The sequence below is a fragment of the Grampus griseus genome (assembly GCF_964374135.1).
Source record: "Grampus griseus genome assembly, chromosome: 10".
Classification (NCBI taxonomy): domain Eukaryota; kingdom Metazoa; phylum Chordata; class Mammalia; order Artiodactyla; family Delphinidae; genus Grampus; species Grampus griseus.
The window spans coordinates 35,068,466-35,094,037 of record NC_139004.1 but is presented as its reverse complement, the minus strand read 5'-3'; the positions used below and the strand labels follow the sequence as shown (position 1 = coordinate 35,094,037).

The following is a 25,572-nucleotide window of genomic DNA, read 5'->3' as shown; positions in this document are numbered from 1 at the left end:
TGATGCAAGCCATAGTAGATGTACAGAGGAATGCCGTGCTGTGGGTTTTAACTGACAAACTGGTTTAGGAAGACTTTCTGAAAGTGGTGGTATTTCCGTAGCAGTTTTTCAAGAAACTTTCTCAAATAAGTAGTTTAAAAACACATTTTTAATGCAATTCTAAGTACAGTGTGTGATTCTGTATAAGATCAAAAAAGAATGCTACAGGGCTCCCCTGGTGGCGCAGTGGTTGAGAATCCGCCTGCCAGTTCAGGGGACACGGGTTCGAGCCCTGGTCCAGAAAGATCCCACATGCCGCGGAGCGCCTAAGTCCGTGTGCCACAACTATTGTGCCTGCGCTTTAGAGCCCGCGAGCCACAATTACTGAGCCCATGTGCCACAACTACTGAAGCCCACGCGCCTGTAGCCTGTGCTCCGCAAAAAGAGAAGACACCACAATGAGAGGCCTGCGCACCGCAACGAAGAGTAGCCCCCGCTCGCCGCAACTAGAGAAAGCCTGTGTGCAGCAATGAAGACCCAATGCAGCCAAAAATAAATAAATAAATAAATTTTTTAAAGTAATATTAAAAAAATGCTATAAAGAATGCTTTTGAGACAATTTAATTTACTCTATATTTAGCAAGAGTATTATATCCATGTTAAATATTCTGAATTTGAAAATTACACTATGGTTGTATAAGAGAATGTCCTGTTGCCTAGGAGATGTGTTAAAGTTTTTACAGATAAAGTATCATGACATATGCAAACAGTTCAGCAGTAATAATAACAGTAATGATAAAAAGTATTATATACAAATAGTGATAAAGCAAAATGTTATTTGAGGAATCTAGGTGAAGGGTATATGAGAGTTCATTGTACCAGTCTTGTAACTTTTCTGAAAGTTTGAAATTTTTTTCAAAGTATAATTTTAAGACTATATTATTTATGTAGAAAAGAATATACCTTCCAGACATCCAATTTAGCCCCTCTGGTAGAAGATGCAAAAAAATGGAAAATGGATTTGTATTGGCAGCTGGCTATGTCAAAGCAGGTACCTGGTGTTCCTATAGTCAGGTCCCAGCTCAGGAGCTCCATTTGGCTTGAGTAGCCTCTTGGTTACTTGGTATTAATGCTTCTTTGTCTCTAGCCCTTCTGACTGCAAATGAAGTTAGCATTTCTGACTGAGGCGGTATATGGGAACAGGGTCAAGAGAATGGGACAGTCTTAATTTTAAAAAACTTAAAGTTGAGAAGAGAGCTGAGCAAAATTATTTTAGCAGGTTTATCTCATTCATGCCCGTGTAAGTGCTATGGAAACTTAATGCTAATGGGCATAATCTTTAAAAAACTGTCCAGAGAAATAAAAATACAAATAGATAGATTTGACTAACGATAGTGTCATTTGAATGGCACTTTTGTTTAAACTTTTAAAAATGAATAATAAACACTAGTAGGTTGCATTTGCCATAATAACTGGTAATTACAGTTCTGATGTTATTTTTTTTTAATAACAGGAGTTAGAGTCTGAGAGGGTTAAACTTTTGGAGGATGTGACTTTTAATAAGCGGAAGATGAAAGAACTTGAAGATAACCTTCTCTACAAATTAAGTACTACAAAAGGTATTGTGTTACTAAGAAATAATCACATAATGGATTGTGAATAAATAAGGATTTCTTGTACCCTCTTTTCAATGCTCTCATGATTACAGATATTAGGAAACAGTTGAGTTATCCACGCAAAAACAAGCAAGGCAATTTCCATCTAGACATTACAGAGGGACTGCAGAGAATCTGATATCTGAATTAGCAACCGGCATCTGAGCATTTGATAATAACACAGTTTTCTTGATATAATTGCTCTCTCCCGAGAAAAATAAGGGCTCCCAATACAGCTAGGTAACTCACAACAGGCTAATTTGCTTGCCGAAAGGAGACTAATGTGCTCAATCTATTTTGTGTTTTTTAGATTGACTCTTTCATTTGGTGTTGAAATGCAATTGCCACAGTGGGTTATGATGTGTGTAATGTTGTCAGAGACACTTGAGCAGCCCAGGCTCAGTCACTCTGGACTTGACCTTCCACTTAGAAGTCAGGGATAGGTTCTCCTCTGGGCAGTCAGATCATCGTACCACCCCCTGGGATATATTGTTCTGTAGTAGGCAAATTACAGCAACCTAAATTCTACCATTCATTCGCAATCTAATGATGAATACTTCCCAAAAGCACTTTAACCCTTGGATTTAAAAACAAAAAAACTTAACCTCCCAGAAGTACATTAAGTGTTACTCTCACAGCAGTCTCCAGCACTTTAAGGTGACCTCATGGAAAAGGCCTTTTATCTGCCTTCATTGCACTGCTTGTGCTAATGAAGTTGTCTGTCTCGTGGTCCATGACATCTCCCAGCCATTTGATGCCTCTGGGCATTGTAAATATTACCAAGGAGGACTGACTGAGGATCCAGCCAAGAGTTTGAGGTTAGTCACAATTTGGACTTCCCTAGCAGACCTAGCGTGCCCATCAGAGCAAGTAACTCAGCACCTTCCAGAAGCACCCACCTGCTTCTAGGTAGGCCAGAGCACCGCTCTCTGCAGATATCGTGACCGTTATCTCAGCACCTCCAGAGCACCTTTCTGTGTCTTAAAATTGAGATTTTTTATTTCTATGTTTATTGTCGTAGACATGTTATGTCTGTTAAAAACAATAATGAAGAGTAAAACTAAAAATAAAATCAGGATTTTTCTTCCTGGTTAGACACTTCAACTGTCTCCTAACTCATTAGAGACATAGAAGGACCAGAGTTCTCAATGTCAAGGACTGTTGAACTAAAGCAGGAGTAGAGAAAGTACGATTCACCTGTAAGCTGGTGTGTAATTCACACTGTGAGACAAGTGGGAAGGAAAAGCCTGTGATACTGTGAGGGGAACCATCAAGATGATAATGGAGGTGAAAGCCATGTCATAGGAACAGCTGAAACCACTGGAACTGGAGGGAGATGTGAATTTTCTTCAGACATTTGAAGACCAGATTTGTGGGCTGCCTTGAGAATTGCCTTTTACAGATTTTCAGGCAGAGTGGGGGACAAACCCTAGGCAGGAATGTTTAGAACGGATTCAGGCATCGGATGCCTGGTTAGACTAGAAGCCTCTCATGTCTTAAGATTCTGCCCTTCCATCCTGTGGGCTTTGAAAAAGTCAAGTTGAAAATTAACGCGGTGATTTCAGAAGTGATGCATCTCGTTTCGTGGCTTTCCCGTCTTGTGTTCCACAGCTTTCCTGTTTGGTTTTTAGGTTCCTTGGTAGATGACGAATCTCTCATCGGTGTCCTCCACACCACCAAGCAGACAGCAGCTGAAGTAAGTGAAAAACTACACGTGGCCGCGGAAACAGAGATCAAGATTAACACGGCCCAGGAGGAGTTCCGGCCCGTGGCCACCCGAGGCAGCATCCTCTACTTTCTCATCACAGAGATGAGCATGGTCAACATCATGTACCAGACCTCACTGGCCCAGTTCTTGAAGTTATTTGACCAGTCCATGGCCAGGTGGGGCCTCACTACCTTGCCCCCCAAATTTTGTGTGTATTCCTACCTACTCTCTTAGAAATGGATTTTTACCTCTTTGATTTTTAAAACATATTGCAGGTCTGAGAAGTCTCCACTGCCTCAAAAGAGAATTACAAATATTATTGAGTATCTGACATATGAAGTTTTTACATATTCTGTCAGAGGCTTGTACGAGAACCACAAGTTCCTCTTTGTGCTCCTCATGACCTTAAAAATCGATCTTCAGAGAGGAACGGTGAAGCACAGAGAGTTTCAGGCTCTCATTAAAGGTGAAGGGTTTGGGATATGGATGTGCTATGTAAAGGAGATTGCTTTAGGTATGCTCTTTGATGTCCTGTAGACCCATTCTTGTAATACCCGGAGGAATTAAGTTCTAATGGAAGTGAAGTTCTTTATGTATACCTCTTCCCCTACCTCCCCCACCGATTTCCATTCATTTTATTCTGGTTACTCAAGATGATTGATTTCAGGTCTGTGTTAACTCTGCAGTTTTTAGTTATGTAATTAAATTAAGTTTGAGCATTGTTGCTTATGAATAAGAGACCCAAATGCCAAAGGGGAGAATAGTGATTCAGGTGATGATCTTTCTACTACTGCAAGAGACCAATTCCTTAAGCAAGGGGTTATAATGACATTTAAGACTGTAACAAAAAGCACACTTGTATTTTATATTTGAAGAGAGCCCAGCTCATTGCTTATCTCCATGTTAAAAGTATAATTAAGGAGACAAAAGAGTGGTATTTTCATTCAATTCAGTTAAACAAGTATTTATTGAGCATATACTATGCAAACCTGCCATACTGGTGTTTGGGATACAAGGAAAAAACAGACATTGCTTTAAAAGAAATAAAAGTCTGATAGTTCAAATAAAGATAATTGAAAAAAACCCTGCAAAATAAGGCAGAATAACCTGTGTTATAAGAGAGCTAAAAACAAAGTGTTATATCTAAAAGGAAGGAGAGATTACATGTGGTTGGTGAGATCAAGAAAAGCTCCTTGGAAAATATGCCTTTGCAGGTTAAGCCAGGAATTTTTCAGGTTATTTGATACCTGGGGAAAATGGTCCAATCTTTTTCTTATTTTTTTTGATCTTTATAAGTAGTTTAATAAATCATCTTCTGGCAGCCCTTCTCCCCCAAAAGAAGAAAGTGACATTTGAAATGGACCATGGATGATAGGTAGAAATGAAGAAAACGTCCATGCTAAGACAGAACAGCATGGAAAAAGACATGAGTGGAGTATGTACATTGGTGAGCCTTGGTTCCTAGAGGAAGGATTTCTTGATCTGGTAAGAAATAAGGAGTTGTGTAAGGTAGTGATGTGATCCTTTTATTGTTCTTTAGGAAGGTTACTCTGGCAGACATGTGTAGGATTAGAGAAAAGTGCTTTAAGGGAGTCTGTTATAAGCTTCCCAACCACAGGAAATGCATTCCCATCCTAGGGTGAAGACAATGGGAATATAAAGGAAGACACAAATATGAGAGCTCATGAAAGTAAAATGACAAAGGACTGGGTGTGAGAGCCAAGAGAGGGTCAGAAATGAGTCTAAGATTTCTGCTCTGTGCAAAGATTTCTGGTCTGGATGGTTGAAAGAAGAGCTACTTTGAGAAGTGTCAGAGTGGGGACATAATGAATGTGATTTTGGGACCTAGTTTTAGTCAGGATAGGCCAGGTTTTGTGGCCATAAAAACAATCCTCAAATTTCAGCACAACAAAAGTATACTTCTCCTTTACTCTCTATCTGACATGCTTGTCATGGTCGCCCAGGAATCCAAATTGCTTCCATAATTACTATGGAAGAGGGACAGGATGTGGCAAATTGTGTGCTGGCTCTTAAAGGTTACCCCACAAGTGACACACGTCACGCTCATATTTCATTAGCCAAAGTAAGATGCATGGCCACATCGAAATTCAAAGAGAGCAGGGAAGTGCCCCAGACCCACATCCAACATGGAAGCTGCATCACAGCATCGGTGGAGGGTAGTGGATAGATGGATAAGCCTAAGGTTTGGCAGGTGGGAGTGTGGTTGTGGAAATGCGGAGAGGGCTGGTGCACAGCGAGGGTCTGGGGTCCAAACCAAGAAGTTGCAGGACAGGGGGACTTTATAACTAGCGACAAAGTACCAACCTCTGTGGACTGCAGCCTAATGCCCCCATAGGTCAGACAGGATTTGTCGTGGCTCAGAGGATCCCAGCCTGTGACTGGGACGAGTGAAGCCTAGGGGGCAGCATGTAGATCTGAGGCATCCTCCCCATCAAGACACAAACCCACCCCACCTCACCTCTCCCTACCCAGCACACCCAGCCAAGCCAGAGCTATTCCCTGAAAGAGATTGGATTCTTCAAAAGTCTTTAAATCAGAGGAGACCGAGAAACGCAGCAACACAGTGGGGAGGGAATTTGTGAGAAGGATTTGATTTGTCACAGAAAAATAAAGAAGGCTGCACATCTGAGCTGTGGTTAGAGCACATCTGTGACTCCATTTCATAAAACTGGAGAGTCAGGGAGAACCGGATTGTGTAGGATCAGGAGAGTCAGTGAGAGGAGTTTGGATTTAAATTGAGTTGTCGATAGAGAGCCACCGCATGTTTTATGAGCAGGGAAGTAGCATGAGCAGCGCTTCAGAAGATTAATTTGGGATTTTATGATAGGTGGACTGTCAGTACAGTCAGCACTGTCAAGCACAGTAAAAGGGTTGAAAAAAATACAAAACTGGTTTATTGTACAGTTTGTATTAGTTTTGAACCGCTTACAGCTTGACCAAATTATTTTTTAAAAGATGGTAGGCCTTGGGACTTCCCTGGTGGTCCAGTGGTTAAGACTTCACCTTCCAATACAGGGCGTGCCGGTTTGATCCCTGGTCGGGGAGCTAGGATCCCATATGCCTCCAGGCCAAAAAAACCAAAACATAAAACAGAATATTGTAACAAATTCAATAAAGACTTTAAAAATGGTCCACATTAAAAAAAATCTAAAAAAAAAAAGATGGTAGGACTTTGTTTTTAATGTTTTTTTACAAAGTTAACAAATATGGCCCTTAGATCATTGATATTTTTTATCATTTTGAACTCAGTACTTAAGGGGGAAAGAAGAAAGACTTATTTATCATAGCAGAAATGTTTGATTTCCCTTTGTATTAATTCCTACTAGTTTTCTGCAATATTTGGAAGGTGGCTTTGACTTTCTTCTTCAACCGAGAATGTCAGAACACTTTGAAAAACGAAATAGATACCAGGGGCACTCCTGCACTGTAGAGTAATTGATATACCTGTTTCCCCTGCCTGATTATTTTAGAAAAATATCATCTTTCTTTTATTGTAAACCATGGACAGAAAGACACATTAGAGGGTATTCTCTTGCCTTCCAGGTTGGATTGGACCTGAGCCTTCCAAAACAGAGAGTTAATGTCAAAATAACAGCTAATGATTACATAGCTCTTACTCTGGGCCATGACTATTGTTGGCTTTCTACATACATTCATTTATTTAATCTTCACAGCAATCAATCTGATGGATTCTATTATTACGCTCATTTGGCAGAAGAGAGAACTGAGAGAAACTGAGTTTTTGTCCAAGTTTATGCAGCTAGCGAGTGGCAGAGCCAAGATATTTGGGGGAACGGGATGGGCTGTGATTGTTCTGGGTTAGTTTAGGTGCATGATATGTTGGAAACACTGATGTAGCTTAAATATCGTCTCCTGATGTCTTTGAGGTATATGTTTACACGAAATCACTGTGAGGGGGAAACAACCAAGAAGAAAAGGTACGCATCTACCTCCGTGTTAGAGGAGAGAATCCCTTAAATCTGCAGGTGACTTACTCTAGGGCTTGCTTCTCCTATGGTAAACTCAGTGTTAGCAGAAATGGTGCTAGAATAAGGTCTTTTCACCTGGTCGCTGCAGGGGGTGGGGGCATGTGGGAGGAAGGTTTACAGGTTCTAAAGGTGTTGTGGCACTCAGAGCCCCTGACTCCACGGCGGAGCAAAGGGATTTACACGAAAGGAGTACTTCAGCTCATTCACCTTCTCGGGAAGATGCTGGAGGGGAGAGCAGAGACCTGTAGTCCCCTCCACCCGCCACCTCCCCTGTTTTTGTCCCCGGGTTGGTAAGTGAAGTGGAGGGATTTGATGAGTTCTTCAGGAGGGTTATAGAATTTAAAAGTTCAAGAACCACTGTTTGGCATACATCTGAATTAAACAACAGAGCTGGAATTATTATGATAAGACATTGCTAAAGACATGCAATAGAGGAATTTTGAAAGTGCAGATATAATCACACATCTTGGTGAAGATTGTCACACTGAATGTGCTCATTTGACTTGTGATTTGCTTCAAAGTACAATCCAGTGCTATCACTCACATTCTCCACTCGACTCGGTGAGAGCAGGAGCCCTGTTGGGTTTCCTCTGCTTTATCCCCAGTGCCTGGAATATGCCGGATACATAGAGGTGGCTCAGTGAATGTTTGTTGAATAAATGAATGAATAAATGATTTGAACATTAATTACCCCCTTAAAAACCCACAGATGTATTATACTCCTCTCTTCCTCTTTCCCTCCATCCCTTCATATATCCATCTATCCATCTTTTTGACCTGATAAAAAATATTTCAATAGTATTGAATATCAAACTTCTGGAGGAGTGATGACTAAGAAATGACTTTTAAAATCACACATGAAAAGATCAACCGATTCATTGATATCAAAATTATAAATTTCAGGGCTTCCCTGGTGGCGCAGTGGTTGAGGGTCCGCCTGCCGATGCTGGGGACACGGGTTCGTGCCCCGGTCCGGGAGGATCCCACATGCCGCGGAGCGGCTGAGCCCGTGAGCCATGGCCGCTGGGCCTGCGCGTCCGGAGCCTGTGCTCCGCAATGGGAGAGGCCACAGCAGTGAGAGGCCCGCGTACCGCAAAAAATAAGTAAATAAATAAATAAATTTCAGATAGTTAAAAAACAATAAAAAGGCAAACATCTGCAAACACGTGAGAAAAATTCTTTGCAGGGAAAAATGACAGGGAGTTGCTATCTGTATAAGATGGTATAAATCACTAACACTTGAAGGAAATGTACCAAAAAAAGGTAACCACATTTTCTATAACGTGATTGTTTTCCAATTTTCCCATTTTTGTGTGTGATATGGTTATCTCGTTTTTTATTATTTGGAAAATAAATTTCTAAAAAACAGAGCACAAGCTGACCTGATTCTCACTGATGCCTTTCCACAGGGGGAGCAGCTCTAGATCTGAAAGCCTGCCCTCCCAAACCGTTTCGCTGGATCCTTGATATGACCTGGCTGAATCTTGTGGAACTGAGTAAACTTCCGCAATTTGCAGAAATTATGAACCAGGTAATAAAGGGTTGGATAAAAGTACAGATCTGTAAACCCAAACACACCTGGGCCATTTAAACTGGGGCCTCCTGGTGACAAACCCTTCACCCAGAGGAGTCAACACACTTGTGTAGCTTTAAGGCGCTGTGGCTCTCCTGGGGGGTTGGGGGCGGTGGACAGACGGATATCCCAAGGAATCTTTTCACAGGTGCAGGCAACTGTCTTTACTTCTGTGTGGTGGGCATGGATCATTTATAACCTGCTTGAGTTGCTGTCAGAATCAGAACCCTTTTATTCTGGGTGGGTGGACCCTTTTATTGTAGACTCCATGTTTTCACTGCCTGTGATTAAATAATTTGAGCAAATTTGAATTTGAGGCAAGTGAAGAGGTTGAGGTCCTTTTATAAAAAATCCTTCATTTCAATGGTGAAAATATTTATAAAATGGTGAAGTTATAATGGTGAAAATGGTGAAACAGACCCCGATTTACCTGTTTTTCTTATCTGAAAATGTAAATTGGTTATTGTGGATTAGTTGTTGATTCAACTCTCGCCAGAAAACAATTATGCAACTCAGAATAAAGACAGTTGTTTATTACTGAGGTCTGTTGGTTACGACTGTGTGTCACCAATGGAGGGCCTGCAGTTTCCCAGTGTCAAATGCTGATAATCATCTTTTTTACGGTTGCTGGTGATGGACAAAGTGAGTGATTGGTAGCCTTATCCCTAGGCTGAGGATGGCAGAAGCCTCGCACTGTCACCATGTGATTCCCTCCCCTCCACAAACATCCTATCCCCCACCCAAGAGTACACTAGGTGTGTCTGTTTAGGGGTACTTCTGGAACATTATGTATTCTTTACCCATGCACCATGGTTGGGTCAGAGTCAACTGGATAAAGTCCCTGGACTATATTTGTGGTGGACAGTAAGCTTTGTTTTGTACTACAGCTACAGCTGAGTCTTCCAAGTCCAAACAAATACTTTGGAAAAAAAAAAGTGGTCTGGGTCTGGTCCGAGACTGGGTAAAGGCGGCCTTCAAGTACCACTGGAAAATATCACACCTCTGCTGACGGATTATATTTATATAAGGATATACAGTATCATTTGCCTCGGTCAGTTAGATTTTAAGTACCCTTGGTGTAGAATCTGGTGGCTACTACCGCTTACTATGGGTAGGTACTTTGCAACAATAATAACTGTGCAAGCGAAGTATTATTGACACGATTTACAGATGAGATAACTGAGATTCAAAGAGGTTAAGCACTTGCCCAAGGCCACATAGCCCATACATGGTAAAGCTGTAATTTGACCCCATGGTCATGACACCATGAGTTATTTCTGTCCAGCTTCTTTTACACCATTGGATGGGCCAGAAGGGAAGAGGAAGAGTTGTTCTCCACAAACTTGCAGAAGTTAGCCATCAGGGCGACCTGCCATCAGATGGGCAAGAGTTTGGCCTGTCTGTGGGAGGAGGGGAGGAAACAGGAGATCAATCTCCCAGCTGAGTGGGTGTCAGAAACTGAAACAAAAATAGCCTCAAAGAGCAGCTGCCCTGCCTCGGCATCCCAGGCCAAACTGTGTAACACCTGGAGGTGGTTTTGCTAGCAGCGAGGGCCAGGAATGGGAAATGCAGGAGCAAGGCGCTGGGAGTTATCCTATCACAGATGCAGCTCGCCCTGAAAGCTTTATATGGTAGAGTCAAAATTAGCAGATGGAAGGCCAGTAGGTTGAGAATACGCACCCTGTTTCTTCTTGGAACTCTTTCTCTTTAGCAGCCAGTGTGGAGGAGACCTGCAGGGGGCACTCTGAGTAGCAGAGCACAGGTACCAGTGCAGTAGGGTGGGGCTGCAGCAGCACCCAGGCCCTCCAAGCCCTGTGCCAGGCAGATTCTTTTGGCAGCAGCCAACTAGGGAGAGCCGCTGCAATCTTCAGAGAAAGATGGCAGCTGTGAAACATTTCAGAAAGTCTCCATCTTTTAGCATCCCAGGGACAAAGTTGGAGCAACTGATTCACAGAGCAATTGTTTTGTTATTAACTTGCACCCTGTCTGTATCCTAGATGATGAATTGCTTGTGTGGTGTGGACTTTGGGCGGTTATTTAACCTCTCTGTGCCTCAGTAAAAAGTGGGGATAATAGAAGTAAAAGTACAGTCCTTGGGTCTGGCGCATAGTATCTGCTATATAAATATTTGCTATTAGTGCTTGCCATGGCTTTTAAAACGCGCTTCAGACACTATCTAAATAATCCAGCCTGATTGTTGCTGAGGAGCAGCATCAGGCTCACCGATCTATAGTTTCTGTAATTAGTTTGGACAGCACTCGGACTTCAGGGAGCATCCTTTAGTACCTCTGAAAACCTGTGGTTCTCTCCATGCTTCTGAAAGAACAGGTGTTTGAGACCAGCTCTTGGAGAGACTGCATCCATTCTTAGGTTTAAAGTCTCAAGGTGGGGGGATGACTAGGAAAATAAAAGTTTTGATTTTGTCATCTATCACTAGTTTAAGTAGAGGTCCACATGTAGAGGTTTGGGTATCAAAGTGGTCTATGTCAGTGGTTCTCATCCAAGGGCAACCTGGTGCCACACCCCAGAGTGCACTGACAATTCTGGAGACCTTTTTTATTGCCACAAATCAGGGGCAGAGGTGCTCCTGGTGACTAGTGGATAGAGCCAGGGATGCTGCTAAACAACGTAAAATGCACAGGACAGCCTCTCTCAACACTAAATTAATCTGGCCCTAAATGCCCATAGTGCGGAGGTTGAGAAACCCTGGTCTATGTTTTTTCCTGCCCAGTCGTTTAGCGTAATTGATACATAGTCCTAATTTTAGCGAATAACGTAGAAGAGCAATGGAAAAACTGAAAGGGAATCATAATATCCAATCTATCTGAGTCACTGGTTCTGAAGAAAAATGTAAACAGTGTGGTTATGTTTAAAAAATTAGCTGCCTATAAAGAATGGCTTTCTCAGGTTATTCAATTTTAATTGCATATATTCCCGGGGCTCACTAATCAGCTTATTTATTTTAGATATCTCGTAATGAGAAGGGATGGAAAATCTGGTTTGATAAAGATGCTCCAGAGGAGGAAATCATCCCTGATGGATATAATGACTCACTAGATACCTGCCACAAGCTTTTACTTATCAGGTGAGAATAGGTATTATCAGACCTAGAGCATCACTTTATAGTGTCAAATTACAGATCCCACCTCAGTGAGCTTACTTCACTATGTGCCAGTAGTTACTGTAATAGATGTATGTGTTTCCCAACTGAAGTCTGGGATGGCAAATAAAATGGTGAAAGGTATATTTTGATAACGTGTTAATGATAGTGCTTTTAGCAAAACACGTATGAAAAATATGTTTGTACTATTCACTTTGGTCATCATTTACCATTGAGTGAATCATTTATTGTTGAATTTACTTCTGTAAAAGAATAGATCTCACAGAGTTACAAGGCAATTAGTTTTTAAGCTAAAACCAAGAATATTGTGCTATTGAAACATATAAATGCTGTTTTGGCTGTTAAAATGGAAGCAAAAGTTTGAAAGTGTTGTTGAGGAAGAATATTCTTCCTTTTCTTTCTCACTTTTCATGTTTTCCCAACATGCAGTAGCTCAAAGAAGGATTCTATATTGGAAGATGTGTGTGTGTGTGTGTGTGTGTGTGTGTGTGTGTGTGTGGCGGGGTGTGTGTGTGTGGTGGGCAACACAGAAGGGTAGAGTTGGGGGAGACGAAACCACCAAAAGAATAACAAAAAGATGTCGGATTATGTTGGAGTTGTTTTTGTCTTTCCTAATGTTATACCCCTGAGTTTTCTTAGAAAAGTTGTTTCCTGGTTGTTGTCACTCTTTGAGAGTGATCAGAGCTGTCAGCAGTGATGACCTCAGGACCTGTAGACTGCAAAATGGCTATTTGTTTTTGTTTTATTAGAATAGATGTGTCTTATATCCATCATTTTAAAATTGAATCTTTGTCAAATGAATAATGCAATCTACTAACAAAGAAGAATCCATAGAGTTTGTCTGTGATCTAAAAATATCAAATGACATTTATTTAATGTGTCATTGTGTGCAGAACCTGCTACAGTGTAGTCTACACAGATGGTATTAAATAAATGCTTGCTGATCAAGCTACTTCTAACATCATTGACATATTATCTCCCTCTGAAGGCTGTAGAACCTCGAGTATGCAGCAGGCCAGCCCCCATCATGTACTGGACCTGGCAGAGGACGCCTCCCCTTGCATCCCTGCTGAGTCCCTGGCATCAAGAGCAGGGCGTGATGTATAGTATTCACTCCATAAATATTTGTCAAAGAATGAATGTGCTCCTGTGTATTAGTTTGAATGAGGAATTGCTTCCCTGAAGCTGATAGCTTAGTTACTAGGGATAATCACTGATGTGTTTTAAAACGAAAATAACTAAAGCTTCAGAGTAGTTGCAGCTTCCTCTGAAAATGAGACGTTTGGATCAGTTGACTTCTAAGTTCCCTTCTAGATTGGCAACAGAACTGGCCCTGACCTACTCCTTGCCAATGCCTCGCATCAAAACTACATGAACAAACTTGCATTCATCCAAGGATAGAAAACATTGCCATCCATCTTACACATATCTGCATAAAGGAGGATTAGCTCACTATCCTTTTGCTAACTAACTATGTGTTCTTTATGTGCTTAGCATTAGATAGAATTTTTAAAACCTGAATTTATTTCCTCTAACATGTGTGCATTTCTAGGTCTTGGTGCCCAGACCGTACTGTTTTTCAAGCAAGAAAGTATATTGCAGATTCTTTGGAGGAAAAGTACACAGAACCAGTTATCTTAAATCTGGAGAAAACTTGGGAAGAAAGTGATACACGAACACCTCTGATATGTTTTCTGTCCATGGGATCTGATCCCACGATTCAAGTTGACGCATTGGCCAAGAAACTGAAACTGGGTATGATCAGCAACCTATGAAATTTAGCAAAACCTCCATATTGTTGCCTCACATTTTGCCTTTCATAGTTTTATAGCTTATTCTTATAAATATATTGATAAAATTCATAAATATTAGAAAACTATTAAACTCCTTCTTTCCTCCCCTTTCAGATCTCCTGGAGTGTGTGATATAGATATCTTTGTGCAGAGAGGAACACACTCATTTACCATATAGTGTTTTTTTTTAAAACACCTTTATTGGAGTATAATTGCTTTACAATGGTGTGTTAGTTTCTGCTGTGAATCAGCTATACATGTACATACATCCCCATAATCTCCTTTCTCTTGCGTCTCCCTCCCACCCTCCCTATCCCACGCCTCTAGGTGGACACAAAGCACCAAGCTGATCTCCCTGTGCTATGTGGCTGCTTACCACTAGCTATCTAGTTTACATTTGGTAGTGCCTATATGTCCATGCCACTCTTTCACTTTGTCCCAGCTTACCCTTCCCCCTCCCCATGTCTTCAAGTCCATTCTCTACGTCTGCATGGTATATCTCTCCATCTGTTTGTATCATCTTTAATTTCTTTCAACAGTGTCTTGTAGTTTTCTGCATACAGGTCTTTTGTCTCCTTAGGTAGGTTTATACCTAGGTATTTTATTCTTTTTGTTGCAATGGTAAATGGGAGTGTATCATTCATTTCTCTTTCAGATTTTTCATCATTAGTGTATAGGAATGCAAGAGATTTCTGTGCATTAATTTTGTATCGTGCTACTTTACCAAACTCATTGATAAGCTCTAGTAGTTTTCTGGTAGCATCTTTAGGATTCTCTATGTATCTGCAAACAGTGACAGCTTTACTTCTTCTTTTCTGATTTGGATTCCTTTTATTTCTTTTTCTTCTCTGATTGCTGTGGCTAGGACTTCCAAAACTATGTTGAATAATAGTGGTGAGAGTGGGCAACTTTGTCTTGTTCCTGATCTTAGAGGATAAGCTTTCAGTTTTTCACCATTGAGAACAATGTTGGCTGTGGGTTTGTCATATATGGCCTTTATTATGCTGAGGCAGGTTCCCTGTATGCCCACTTTCTGGATGGTTTTTATCATAAATGGGTGGTGAATTTTGTTGAAAGCTTTTTCTGCATCTGTTGAGATGATCATGTGGTTTTTCCCCTTCAATTTGTTAATGTAGTGTATCACATTGATTGATTTGCATATATTGAAGAATCCTTGCATTCCTGGGATAAATCCCACTTGGTCATGGTGTATGATCCTTTTAATGTGCTGTTGGATTCTATTTGCTAGTATTGTGTTGAGGAGTTTTGCACTTATGTTCATCCGCGATATTGGCCTGTAGTTTTCCTTTTTGTGACATCTTTGTCTGGTTTTGGTATCAGGGTGATGGTGGCCTCGTAGAGTGAGTTTGGGAGTGTTCCTCCCTTTGCTATATTTTGGAAGAATTTGAGAAGGATAGGTGTTAGCTCTTTTCTCAATGTTTGATAGAATTGCGTGGTTTATTCTTAATGTGCTGAAAATCTGAATGTTGTTGGAATTGCCATTTGGGATCATCCAGGTTCAGCTCATTAAGTATACCTTGTAGGGTTAATTCATTTATGTCTTTATAAAGATTATCAAAGTGATTGATTATGAATCCCTAAATCTACTCTATGAAATAAAACTTGAACTTATTATCTAGTTAATGTAAACATGATACAAAATTAATTTAGTCATCTTTAAATAGTTCCCACATGTCCCTCTTCACTAAGAAGTTCCTGTAAACTGTTAGCTTATGGTAGCATGGTCTGTGTTCACCCCTCTTTTCTCATCTGACTTTGCTCTGTTCACTGGCACCACACTGTTCTATGTTCTATATGGATCCATATTTGAATGGCCTCCTTCTTCTGTCTAAACACTGACACCCAATGCAGAGAGCTCCCATGTTCTGTTGGCAAGTACTCATGGTTAAGTCTCATTAACCACCTTTAAAGTAGGGTGTTTTGCTCTGACGTTCACTGCAGCATGCCAGTCATCTGCATTAGTCTAAGAATGGTGCTTCTCTCGTAGCCTTGGAGTTAGCAAATCTCTTTGAGATCGACTCCTCCATGGATCTTTGTCCAGTTGCTTCTATGCCCCACTTCTCTCTGCATATAGATTCCTTTTTTTCTGTCTTGCCACAACCGAACTCCATGTGACAGAACTCATGGCTTCTGTTGGCTCATGAGCTTCACTACCTACATGTTCAGTATGTTCAGCACTCCCAGTGTTACCGAACCCAAACTTGGGTCCACTCACCTGCCATGCAGCAAAGCCAACTTACTGACCCAGGTTGTGGTGAAGGAAAGTACAGTGTTTATTGCAGGTTCCAAATAAGGAGAATAGGCAGTTCATGCTCAAAAGGCTCTCAGGGAAGGGTTTTTAAAAGTGACATTTGGAGTGAGAGCTGCAGGATGCATGACTTTCTTCTGATTGGTTGATAGTGAGGTAACAGGGTGGTGTTTTGGAAATCTTAATCGTCAACCTCTGGTTCCAGCCGGTCTGGGGTCTCCATGCTTGTGGTCTTCATGTAGTCACCATCCTCCATCTGGATGGGGGGTCTTAGTTTCTTCCTAATAGCTCAAAGGTATGCATCAGATTGTTATGTATATTCCTTGAGGAGGACCTAGGACTTTGTTTTATCACTGACTGTTGTTTAATCTGTCGTCACTTTTCTTCTTAACTGCTTTTCCTTTGTTTCTGTATCCCTCACTTCCCCTGTGTTTTGGAACTCAGGGAAGGCCTACGAGACTAAAGCATTTTTCAAAAAACAGGGAACACAGAGGGGCTTTTGTACTTGGGATGGCCCCATGGGGTCCTGCTTGGTTTCACCAGGGAAATTCCCGTTACTCTTGGTCCCAGGTCCAAATATCCAAGGAAGAAGTTCATTGGTTTTGCTTTGGTCATGTCTCCTTTCTGGGCCAGTCAGTGAACTGCTGCTTTGTAAATGGGTCCATAGCAAGAACCACATATATGGAGCTAGCATGGAGGGCATTTCTTAAAATGGGATACTGTTCCTAGAAGAAGGGCAGTTCCCACTAGAGTTACCCTTTCCAGTTTACCTCAAAATAATGCTGTTGTCTAGGACAAGGGTTTAAGAACAGAATTAAGAAATTAACTCGAGGTCTCCTTTGGGAGAAATTATAACTATAACTTTAAATAAATACATAAGGCCAGAATGGTGCTGTCACCTCATATTATTATATGTTATCATACTGCTTTGCTTGGCAATTTGGTGATTCCATTTCTTGGTACTACTTTAGTTTTTCCAGAAATTGTTCAAGCTTCTCTTGGTTGCCTTGTTAGGAAACACAGTAGATTTAATTTTGACACTGAAGGAGCCAGTGAATTTTATAAAGAACTCTTCGCTCATTTTCAAGGAATGTTAGGAAGCATCATGCTGTTCATTGCTTTGGGTTACAAAATCCCCCAAATAGCTGTGAAAATGAAAGCATTATGTAGACATATTAATATTATATTAATATTATATTAACATTATTATATATATTATTATATTATTATATTATATATTATATATATTATATAATATATTATATATATTATATATAATATTATATTATATAATATATATATAATATATATTATATAATATATTATTATATATAATATATATTTATATTATATATAATATATATTATTTTTATATATATTATATATTATTATATTATATATTATATATTATTATTATATTAATATTAATATTAATCTCATCTCAACTAGAGATATTTTATTTGGATAACTGGATAATAGATAATCATAGAATTCTCAAGGTGAATAGGATTCTGGAAATCCTGAAATCCAAGTACCTTATTTTACAGCTGGGGAAAGTAAGGTCTGGAGATAAGGCCAGAGAGCTAGTTGGTGACATATATGATTCAGGACTTAATCTCTGGGCTTCGAAATCCCACTTCAGTGGTCTTTCTCTTTTATTCCATCTCACTGCCTTTAGTGGATGAATTAAACAGTTGCCTGACAGCACTTTGAGGGATGGGACCAAATCAAATAGGTTTTTGTAGAAAAGAGAAGAAGGAAACTTCTCACTGTGGAACCTGTCAGGCTCTGTGGTGAGCGATTCAGAGAAGATAAAGTCTGCACAAAAACACTGGGTGCCTGGGAAAGAGGGAGAAAACAGATGGATTTAGCATTAGAAAATCCTACCAGGAGCTTGGGTGAAGGAGAAAGGGGTCCCAAGGAAGGATGGATTTGAAAATAGAATCGAAACATGAATGAAAAAGGACAAACAAATATAAAATATAAGCCCACAAATATATAAAAGGAATGAGAAAATGGGTATAACAAAGTATACAAATGAAAATAGTTAAATAATAAGATAATGGTATATAATTACAGTAATAAAGTTTTAAAATCTCATTAAAATGGACATTTGTAGAAAAATATAAATATACAAAATTTTCTCAGAAAACGTTGAAAAACCTGAATAGATGAATAATCAAGATGAAAAAAATTAGAAGTTTTAAAATTATTACCTCAGCAAAGACACTGGGCTTGGATGATTTTTTTGCTAAGTCCTTTAAAACTTTGACTGCTATATTCCATTCCATAACACATAAAAAGAGGATATATTGGGGCTTCTGTGGTGGCGCAGTGGTTGACAGTCCGCCTGCCAATGCAGGGGACGTGGGTTCGTGCCCTGGTCTGAGAAGATCCCACATGCTGCGGAGTGGCTGGGCCCATGAGCCATGGCCACTGAGCCTGCGCGTCTGGAGCCTGTGCTCTGCAACGGGAGAGGCCACCAACAGTGACAGGCCCACGTACTGCAAAAAAAAAAAAAAAGAGGATACATTTTCCTCTTTATTTTAAGAGAATAGCATTATCCTGGTATCAAAAACAGACCAAGATAGTCACTGTATAAAAGAAAGAAAACCACAGATTGATCCTACTTATCAATATAAATGTAAGGACCTTAACCAAAATGCAAGCAGGAAGAATTCTGCAAAACATTAAAATAACATGCAGAAATTAATAATGTGCCTTGACCAAGTAGGATGCATAGACAAATCTGAGAAAGATACAGTATTAAGAAATCTCATCACAGGAGTAAGTGAATGACTTTTCCTTAAGTTATCATATTATTACCTCAATAAATGCTAAAAAGGCATTTTATAAAAATTCAACATTCGTATTTGGTTTTTAAAAAATGGGGATAGGGACTCCCCTGGTGGTGCAGTGGTTAAGAATCTGCCTGCCTATGCAGGGGACACGGGTTTGAGCCCTGCTCTGGGAAGATCCCACATGCAGCAGAGCAACTAAGCCTGTGCACCACAACTACTGAGCCTGCACTCTAGAGCCCACAAGCCACAACTACTGAAGCCCACACGCCTAGAGCCCGTGCTCCACAACAAGAGAAGCCACTGCAGTGAGAAGCCCACACACCACAAGGAAGAGTAGCCCCTGCTCGCCACAACTAGAGAAAGCCTGTGTGCAGCAACGAGGACCCAATGGAGCCAAAACTAAATAAATAAATAAATAAATGGGAATAGAAGAATATTGTAATAATATGACAATGAATATGAACTTCAAACAACTTCATGCTTTTTGGTGAACAACTAGAGACATGCCCATTAAAGTCAGGAACAAGATAAAGATGTCTGTTATCACCACTTTCATTTAGTATTGCTGTGGAGGATATAGCTAATGTATTGTAAGAATCATAAATAAAAGATATAACTACTGGAAAAGAGGGACAAAAATCATCATTATTCTCAGATAGCATAATTGTCTAACTAAGGAACACAAATGAATCAACTGGAAAACTATTAGACTTAACAGGATAGTTCAGTAAGGTGGCTGGTCACAAAATAAATATATTTAAAAAATCAATGGAGCATTCTTGTAAAATAAAATGTAAAAATCCCATTCACTCTCTCAATAAAAATAAAACTGAGAAATGATCTTTAAAATACCTATTAGAAGAAAACTATAAAACTTTCTTAGAGACATCAAAGTAGACTAGAATAAATGGAGAGTTAAACCACATTCCCAGTATAAAGATTCAATATTGTAAAGATGTCAGTAGTCTCTAAATTAATCTATAAATGGAATGCAAGTCTAACTGAAATTCCAATAGCATTTTCCCCCTAATTGGATAGTAGAGAGATCTTCGATCATCCAGAGCAATAAATGGACAAAAATAGCCAAGAAAGCTTGAAAAGGAAAAAGAATAATGTGGAACAAGCCCAATCAGATTTTAAAAAATTTATCAAATGACAATAACTTAATCAGTGTAGAACTGGCTCAGAGAAGATAAACAGATCAATAGAGCAAAATGAAAGGCCCCAAATTAGACTCTAGTATATACAATAGCTTGTGATAAGACTGTGATAAGATTCACATTTTAAATCAGTGGAAGGAAAATGGATTAGTGAATAAACACTGTTGGCATAGCAGGTTAACTTCAAAAGAAAGAAAGGATTTTACCTCACATAAAACTAAAGTACATTCTAGGTTGATTAAGGTTTTAAATGGTTTAAACTATAAAAGAATAAAAAAGAATATATTGATACTATTGGGGTGGCTAAGATTTTCTTAATCATAATACCAGAATCCAAAACCAGAGGAAAAGATGTTTGACTGGATGAAGTTTTAAAACTTCTGTATGTCATAAATAAAATTAAAACACAAATTGCTGTCGAATCCAAGCTTGTGTGCCTAATGCACAGTGAGGCCAAACAAACTGAAATGGAGTTTGGAGCAGAGAAAGGTTTATTGAAAGGACCAAACAAGGAGTATGGGGAGGCCTATGCTCAAAAGACCCAAACTTCCTGATAGTTTCTGAAGAAGAGTTTTTAAAGGCAAAATTTGGGGTGAGGGCTGCAAGGTGTGGGATTTTCTTTTGATTGCTTAGTGGTGAGGTAACAGGGTGGTGTTCCAAGAATCATGTACTTAGCCTGAAGTTACCATCCTCCACTTAGGTGGAGGCATTAGTTTCTGTAAGAAGAACTCAAAGATATATTGTTATGCATATCACTTTAGGAGGAACTAGGACACTTTATCACTGCAGTATTGTTTGTTTCCTTTTTTTTTAACATCTTTCTTGGAGTATAATTGCTTTACAATGTTGTGTTAGTTTCTGCTGTATAACAAAGTGAATCAGTTCTATGCACATGTATATCCCCATATCCCCTGACTTTTGTGTCTCCCTCCCACCCTCCTTATCCCACCTCTCTAGGTGGTCGCAAAGCACCAAGCTGATCTCCCTGCACTATGCAGCTGCTTCCCAGTAGCTGTCAATTTTACATTTGGTAGTGTATATATGTCAGTGTTACTCTTTCACTTGGTTCCAGCTTACCCTTCCACCTCCCTGGGTCCTCAAGTCCATTCTCAACATCTGCATCTTTATTCCTGTCCTGACCCTAAGTTCATCAGAACCTTTTTTTTTTTTTTTTTTTTTACATTCCATATATATGTGTTAGCATACGGTATTTGTTTATCTCTTTCTGATTACTTCACTCTGTATGACAGACTCTAGCTTCATCCATCTCACTGCAAATAACTCAATTTTGTTTCTTTTTATGGCTGAGTAATATTCCATTGTATATATGTGCCACATCTTCTTTACCCATTCATCTGTTGATGGACACTTAGGTTGCTTCCATGTCCTGGCTATTGTAAATAGAGTTGCAATGAACATAGTTGTACATGTCTCTTTTTGAATTTTGGTTTTCTCAAGGTATATGCCCAGTAGTGGGATTGCTGGGTCGTATGGTAGCTCTATTTTTAGTTTTTTAAGGAACCTCCATACTGTTCTCCATAGTGGCTGTATCAATTTACATTCCCACCAACAGTTCAAGAGGGTTCCCTTTTCTCCACACCCTCTCCAGCATTTATTGTTTGTAGATGTTTTGAAGATGGCCATTCTGACTGGTTTGAGGTGGTAGCTCATTGTAGTTTTGACTTGCATTTCTCTAATGATTAATGATGTTGAGTATCCTTTGATGTGTTTGTTGGCAATCTGTATATCCTCTTTGGAGAAATGTCTATTTAGGTCTTCTGCCCATTTTTGGATTGGGTTGTTTGTTTTTCTGATATTGAGCTGCATGAGTCGCTTGTATATTTTGCAGATTAATCCTTTCTCAGTTACTTCGCTTGCAAATATTTTCTCCCATTCTGAGGATTGTCTTTCCTTCTGTTTATGGTTTCCTTTGCTGTGCAAAAACTTGTAAGTTTCATTAGGACCCATTTGTTTATTTTTGTCTCTATTTCCATTTCTCTAGGAGGTGGGTCAAAAAGGATCTTGCTGTGATTCATGTCATACAATGTTCTGCCTATGTTTTCCTCTAAGAGTTTGATAGTATCTGGCCTTACATTAGGTCTTTAATCAATTTTGAGTTTATTTTTGTGTATGGTGTTAGGGAGGGTTCTAATTTAATTCTTTTACATGTAGCTGTCCTGTGTTCCCAGCATCACTTTTTGTAGAGGGTCCCTTTTCTCCATTGTACACTCTTGCCTCCTTTATCAAAGATAAGGTGACCATATGTGCATGGGTTTATCTCTGGGCTTTCTATCCTGTTCCTTTGATCTATATTTCTGTTCTTGTGCCAGTGCCATTCTGTCTTGGTTACTGTAGCTTTGTAGTATACTCTGAAGTCAGGGAACCTGATTGCTCCAGCTCCGTTTTTCTTTCTCAAGATTGCTTTGGCTATTCGGGTCTTTTGTGTTTCCATACAAATTGTGAAATTTTTGGTTCCAGTTCTATGAAAAATGCCATTGGTTGTCTGATAGGGAGTGCATTGAATCTGTAGATTGCTTTGGGTAGTATAGACATTTTCACAATGTTGATTCTTCCACTCCAGGAACATGGTATATCTCTCCATCTGTTTGTATCATCTTTCATTTCTTTCATCAGTGTCATAGTTTTCTGCATACAGGTCTTTTGTCTCCTTAGGTAGGTTTATTCCTAGGTATTTTATTCCTTTTGTTGCAATGGTAAATGGGAGTGTTTCCATAATTTCTGTTTCAGATTTTTCATTATTAGTGTATAGGAATGCAAGAGATTTCTGTGCATTAGTTTTGTATCTGCTACTCTACCCAATTCATTGATTAGCTCTAGTAGTTTTCTGGCAGCATCTTTAGGATTCTTTATGTATAGTATCATGTCATCTGCAAACAGTGACAGTTTTACTTCTTTTCCGATTTGGATTCCTTTTATTTCTTTTTCTTCTCTGATTGCTGTGACTAAAACTTCCAAAAGTATGTTGAGTAATAATGGTGAGAGTGGGACACCTTGCCTTGTTCCTGATCTCAGTGGAAATGGTTTCAGTTTTTCACCATTGAGAACGATGTTGGCTGTAGGCCATGGTTTTCACCATTGAGAACGATGTTGGATGTTGGCTGTAATAATGACCTTTATTATGTTGAGGTAAGTTCCCTCTATGCCTATATTCTAGAGGGTTTTTATCATAAATGGGTTTTGAATTTTGTTGAAAGCCTTTTCTGCATCTATTGAGATGATCATATGGTTTTTATCCTTCAGTTTGTTAATATGGTGTAACATGTTGATTGATCTGCGTATATTGAAGAATCCCTGCCTTCCTGGAATATACCACACATGATCATGGTGTATGATCCTTTTAACGTGCTGTTGGATTCTGTTTGCTAGTATTGTATTGAGGATTTTTGCATCTATGTTCATCAATGTTATTGGCCTGTAGTTTTCTTTTTTTGTGACATCTTTGTCTGGTTTTGGCACCAGGGTGATGGTGGCCTAGTAGAATGAGTTTGGGAGTGTTCCTCCATCTGCTATATATTGGAAGAGTTTGAGAAGGATAGGTGTTAGCTCTTCTCTAAAGGTTTGATAGAATTTTCCTGTGAAACCATCTGGTACTGGGCTTTTGCTTGTTGGAAGATTTTTAATCACAGTTTCAATTTCAGTGCTCGTGATTGGTCTGTTCATATTTTCTATTTCTTCTTGGTTCAGTCTCAGAAGGTTGTGCTTTTCTAAGACTTTGTCCATTTCTTCCAGGTTGTCCATTTTGTTGGCATATCGTTGCTTGTAGTAATCTTTCATGATCCTTTGTATTTCTGCAGTGTCAGTTGTTACTTCTCCTTTTTCATTTCTAATTCTATTGATTTGAGTCTTCTCCCTTTTTTTCTTGGTGAGTCTGGCTAATGGTTTATCAATTTTGTTTATCTTCTCAAGGAACGAGCTTTTAGTTTTATTGATCTTTGCTATTGTTTCCTTCATTTCTTTTTCATTTATTTCTGATCTGATCTTTATGATTCTTTCCTTCTGCTAACTTGGAGGGTTTTTTGTGTTTCTTTCTCTAATTGCTTTAGGTGCAGGTTAGGTTGTTTATTTGATATTTTTCTTGTTTCTTGAGGTAGGACTGTATTGCTATAAACTTCCCTCTTAGAACTGCTTTTGATGCATCCCATAGGTTTTGGGTCATCATGTTTTTATTGTCATTTGTTTCTAAGTGTTTTTTGATTTCCTCTTTGATTTCTTCAGTGATCTCTCGGTTATTTAGTCGTGTCTTGTTTAGCCTCCATGTGTTTGTATGTTTTACAGTTTTTTTTTTTTCTGTAATTGATATCTAGTCTCATAGCATTGTGGTCGGAAAAGATCCTTTTTTTTTTTTGCTGTACGCCGGCCTCTCACTGTTGTGGCCTCTCCCGCTGTGGAGCACAGGATCCGGGCGCGCAGGCCCAGCGGCCATGGCCCACGGGCCCAGCCGCTCTGTGGCACGTGGGATCCTCCCAGACCGGGGCACGAACCCGTGTCCACCTGTATCAGCAGGTGGACTTTCAACCACTGCACCACCAGGGAAGCCCTGGAAAAGATTCCTGATACGAGTTCAATTTTCTCAAATTTACCAAGGCTTGATTTGTGACCAAAGATATGATCTAACCTGGAGAATGTTCCATGAGCACTTGAGAAGAAAGTGTATTCTGTTGTTTTTGAATGGAATGTCCTATAAATATCAATTAAGTCCATCTTGTTTAATGTGTCACTTAAGCTTATGTTTCCTTATTTGTTTTCATTTTGCATGATCTGTCCATTGATGAAAGTGGGGTGTTAAAGTCCTCTACTATGATTGTGCTACTGTTGATTTCCCCTTTTATGGCTGTTAGCATTTGCCTTATGTATTGAGGTGCTCCTTTGTTGGGTGCATAAATATTTACAATTGTTATATCTTCTTCTTGGATTGATCCCTTGATCATTATATAGTGTCCTTCTTTGTCTCTTGTAATAGTTTTTATTTTAAAGTCTATTTTGTCTGATATGAGAATTGCTACTCCAGCTTTCTTTTGATTCCCATTTGCATAGAATATCTTTTTCCATCCCCTCACTTTCAGTCTGTATGTGTCCCTAGGTCTGAAGTGTGTCTCTTGTAGACAGCATATATATGGGTCTTGTTTTTGTATCCATTCAGCCAGTCTATGTCTTTTGGTTGGAGCATTTAATCTATTTAAATGTAAAGTTATTATCGCTATGTATGTTCCTATTACCATTTTCTTAATTGTTTGGGGTTTGTTATTGTAGGTCTTTTCCTTCTCTTGTGTTTTCGGCCTAGAGAACTTCCTTTAGCATTTGTTGTAAAGCTGGTTTGGTGGTGCTGAATTCTCTTAGCTTTTGCTTATCTGTAAACGTTTTGATTTCTCTGTCAAATCTGATTGAGATCCTTGCTGGGTAGAGTAATCTTGGTTGTAGGTTTTTCCCTTTCATCACTTTAAATATGTCCTGCCAGTCCCTTCTGGCTTGCAGAGTTTCTTCT

General features: G+C 39.5%; 1 protein-coding gene across 1 annotated transcript in view; it reads left to right on the top strand.

Annotated features, from left to right (window-relative positions):
- DNAH8 (dynein axonemal heavy chain 8) overlaps nt 1-25,572 on the top strand; it is a gene marked incomplete at its 5' end in the record, with an annotated part of 322,388 nt that overhangs the window by 218,563 nt on the left and 78,253 nt on the right. The window contains 6 exons of the mRNA XM_082664076.1: nt 1,493-1,598; nt 3,266-3,518; nt 3,618-3,808; nt 8,762-8,883; nt 11,892-12,010; nt 13,599-13,801. Of these exons, the coding sequence (XP_082520202.1) occupies nt 1,493-1,598; nt 3,266-3,518; nt 3,618-3,808; nt 8,762-8,883; nt 11,892-12,010; nt 13,599-13,801 (994 nt within the window). The remainder of the gene's footprint in view (nt 1-1,492; nt 1,599-3,265; nt 3,519-3,617; nt 3,809-8,761; nt 8,884-11,891; nt 12,011-13,598; nt 13,802-25,572) is intronic.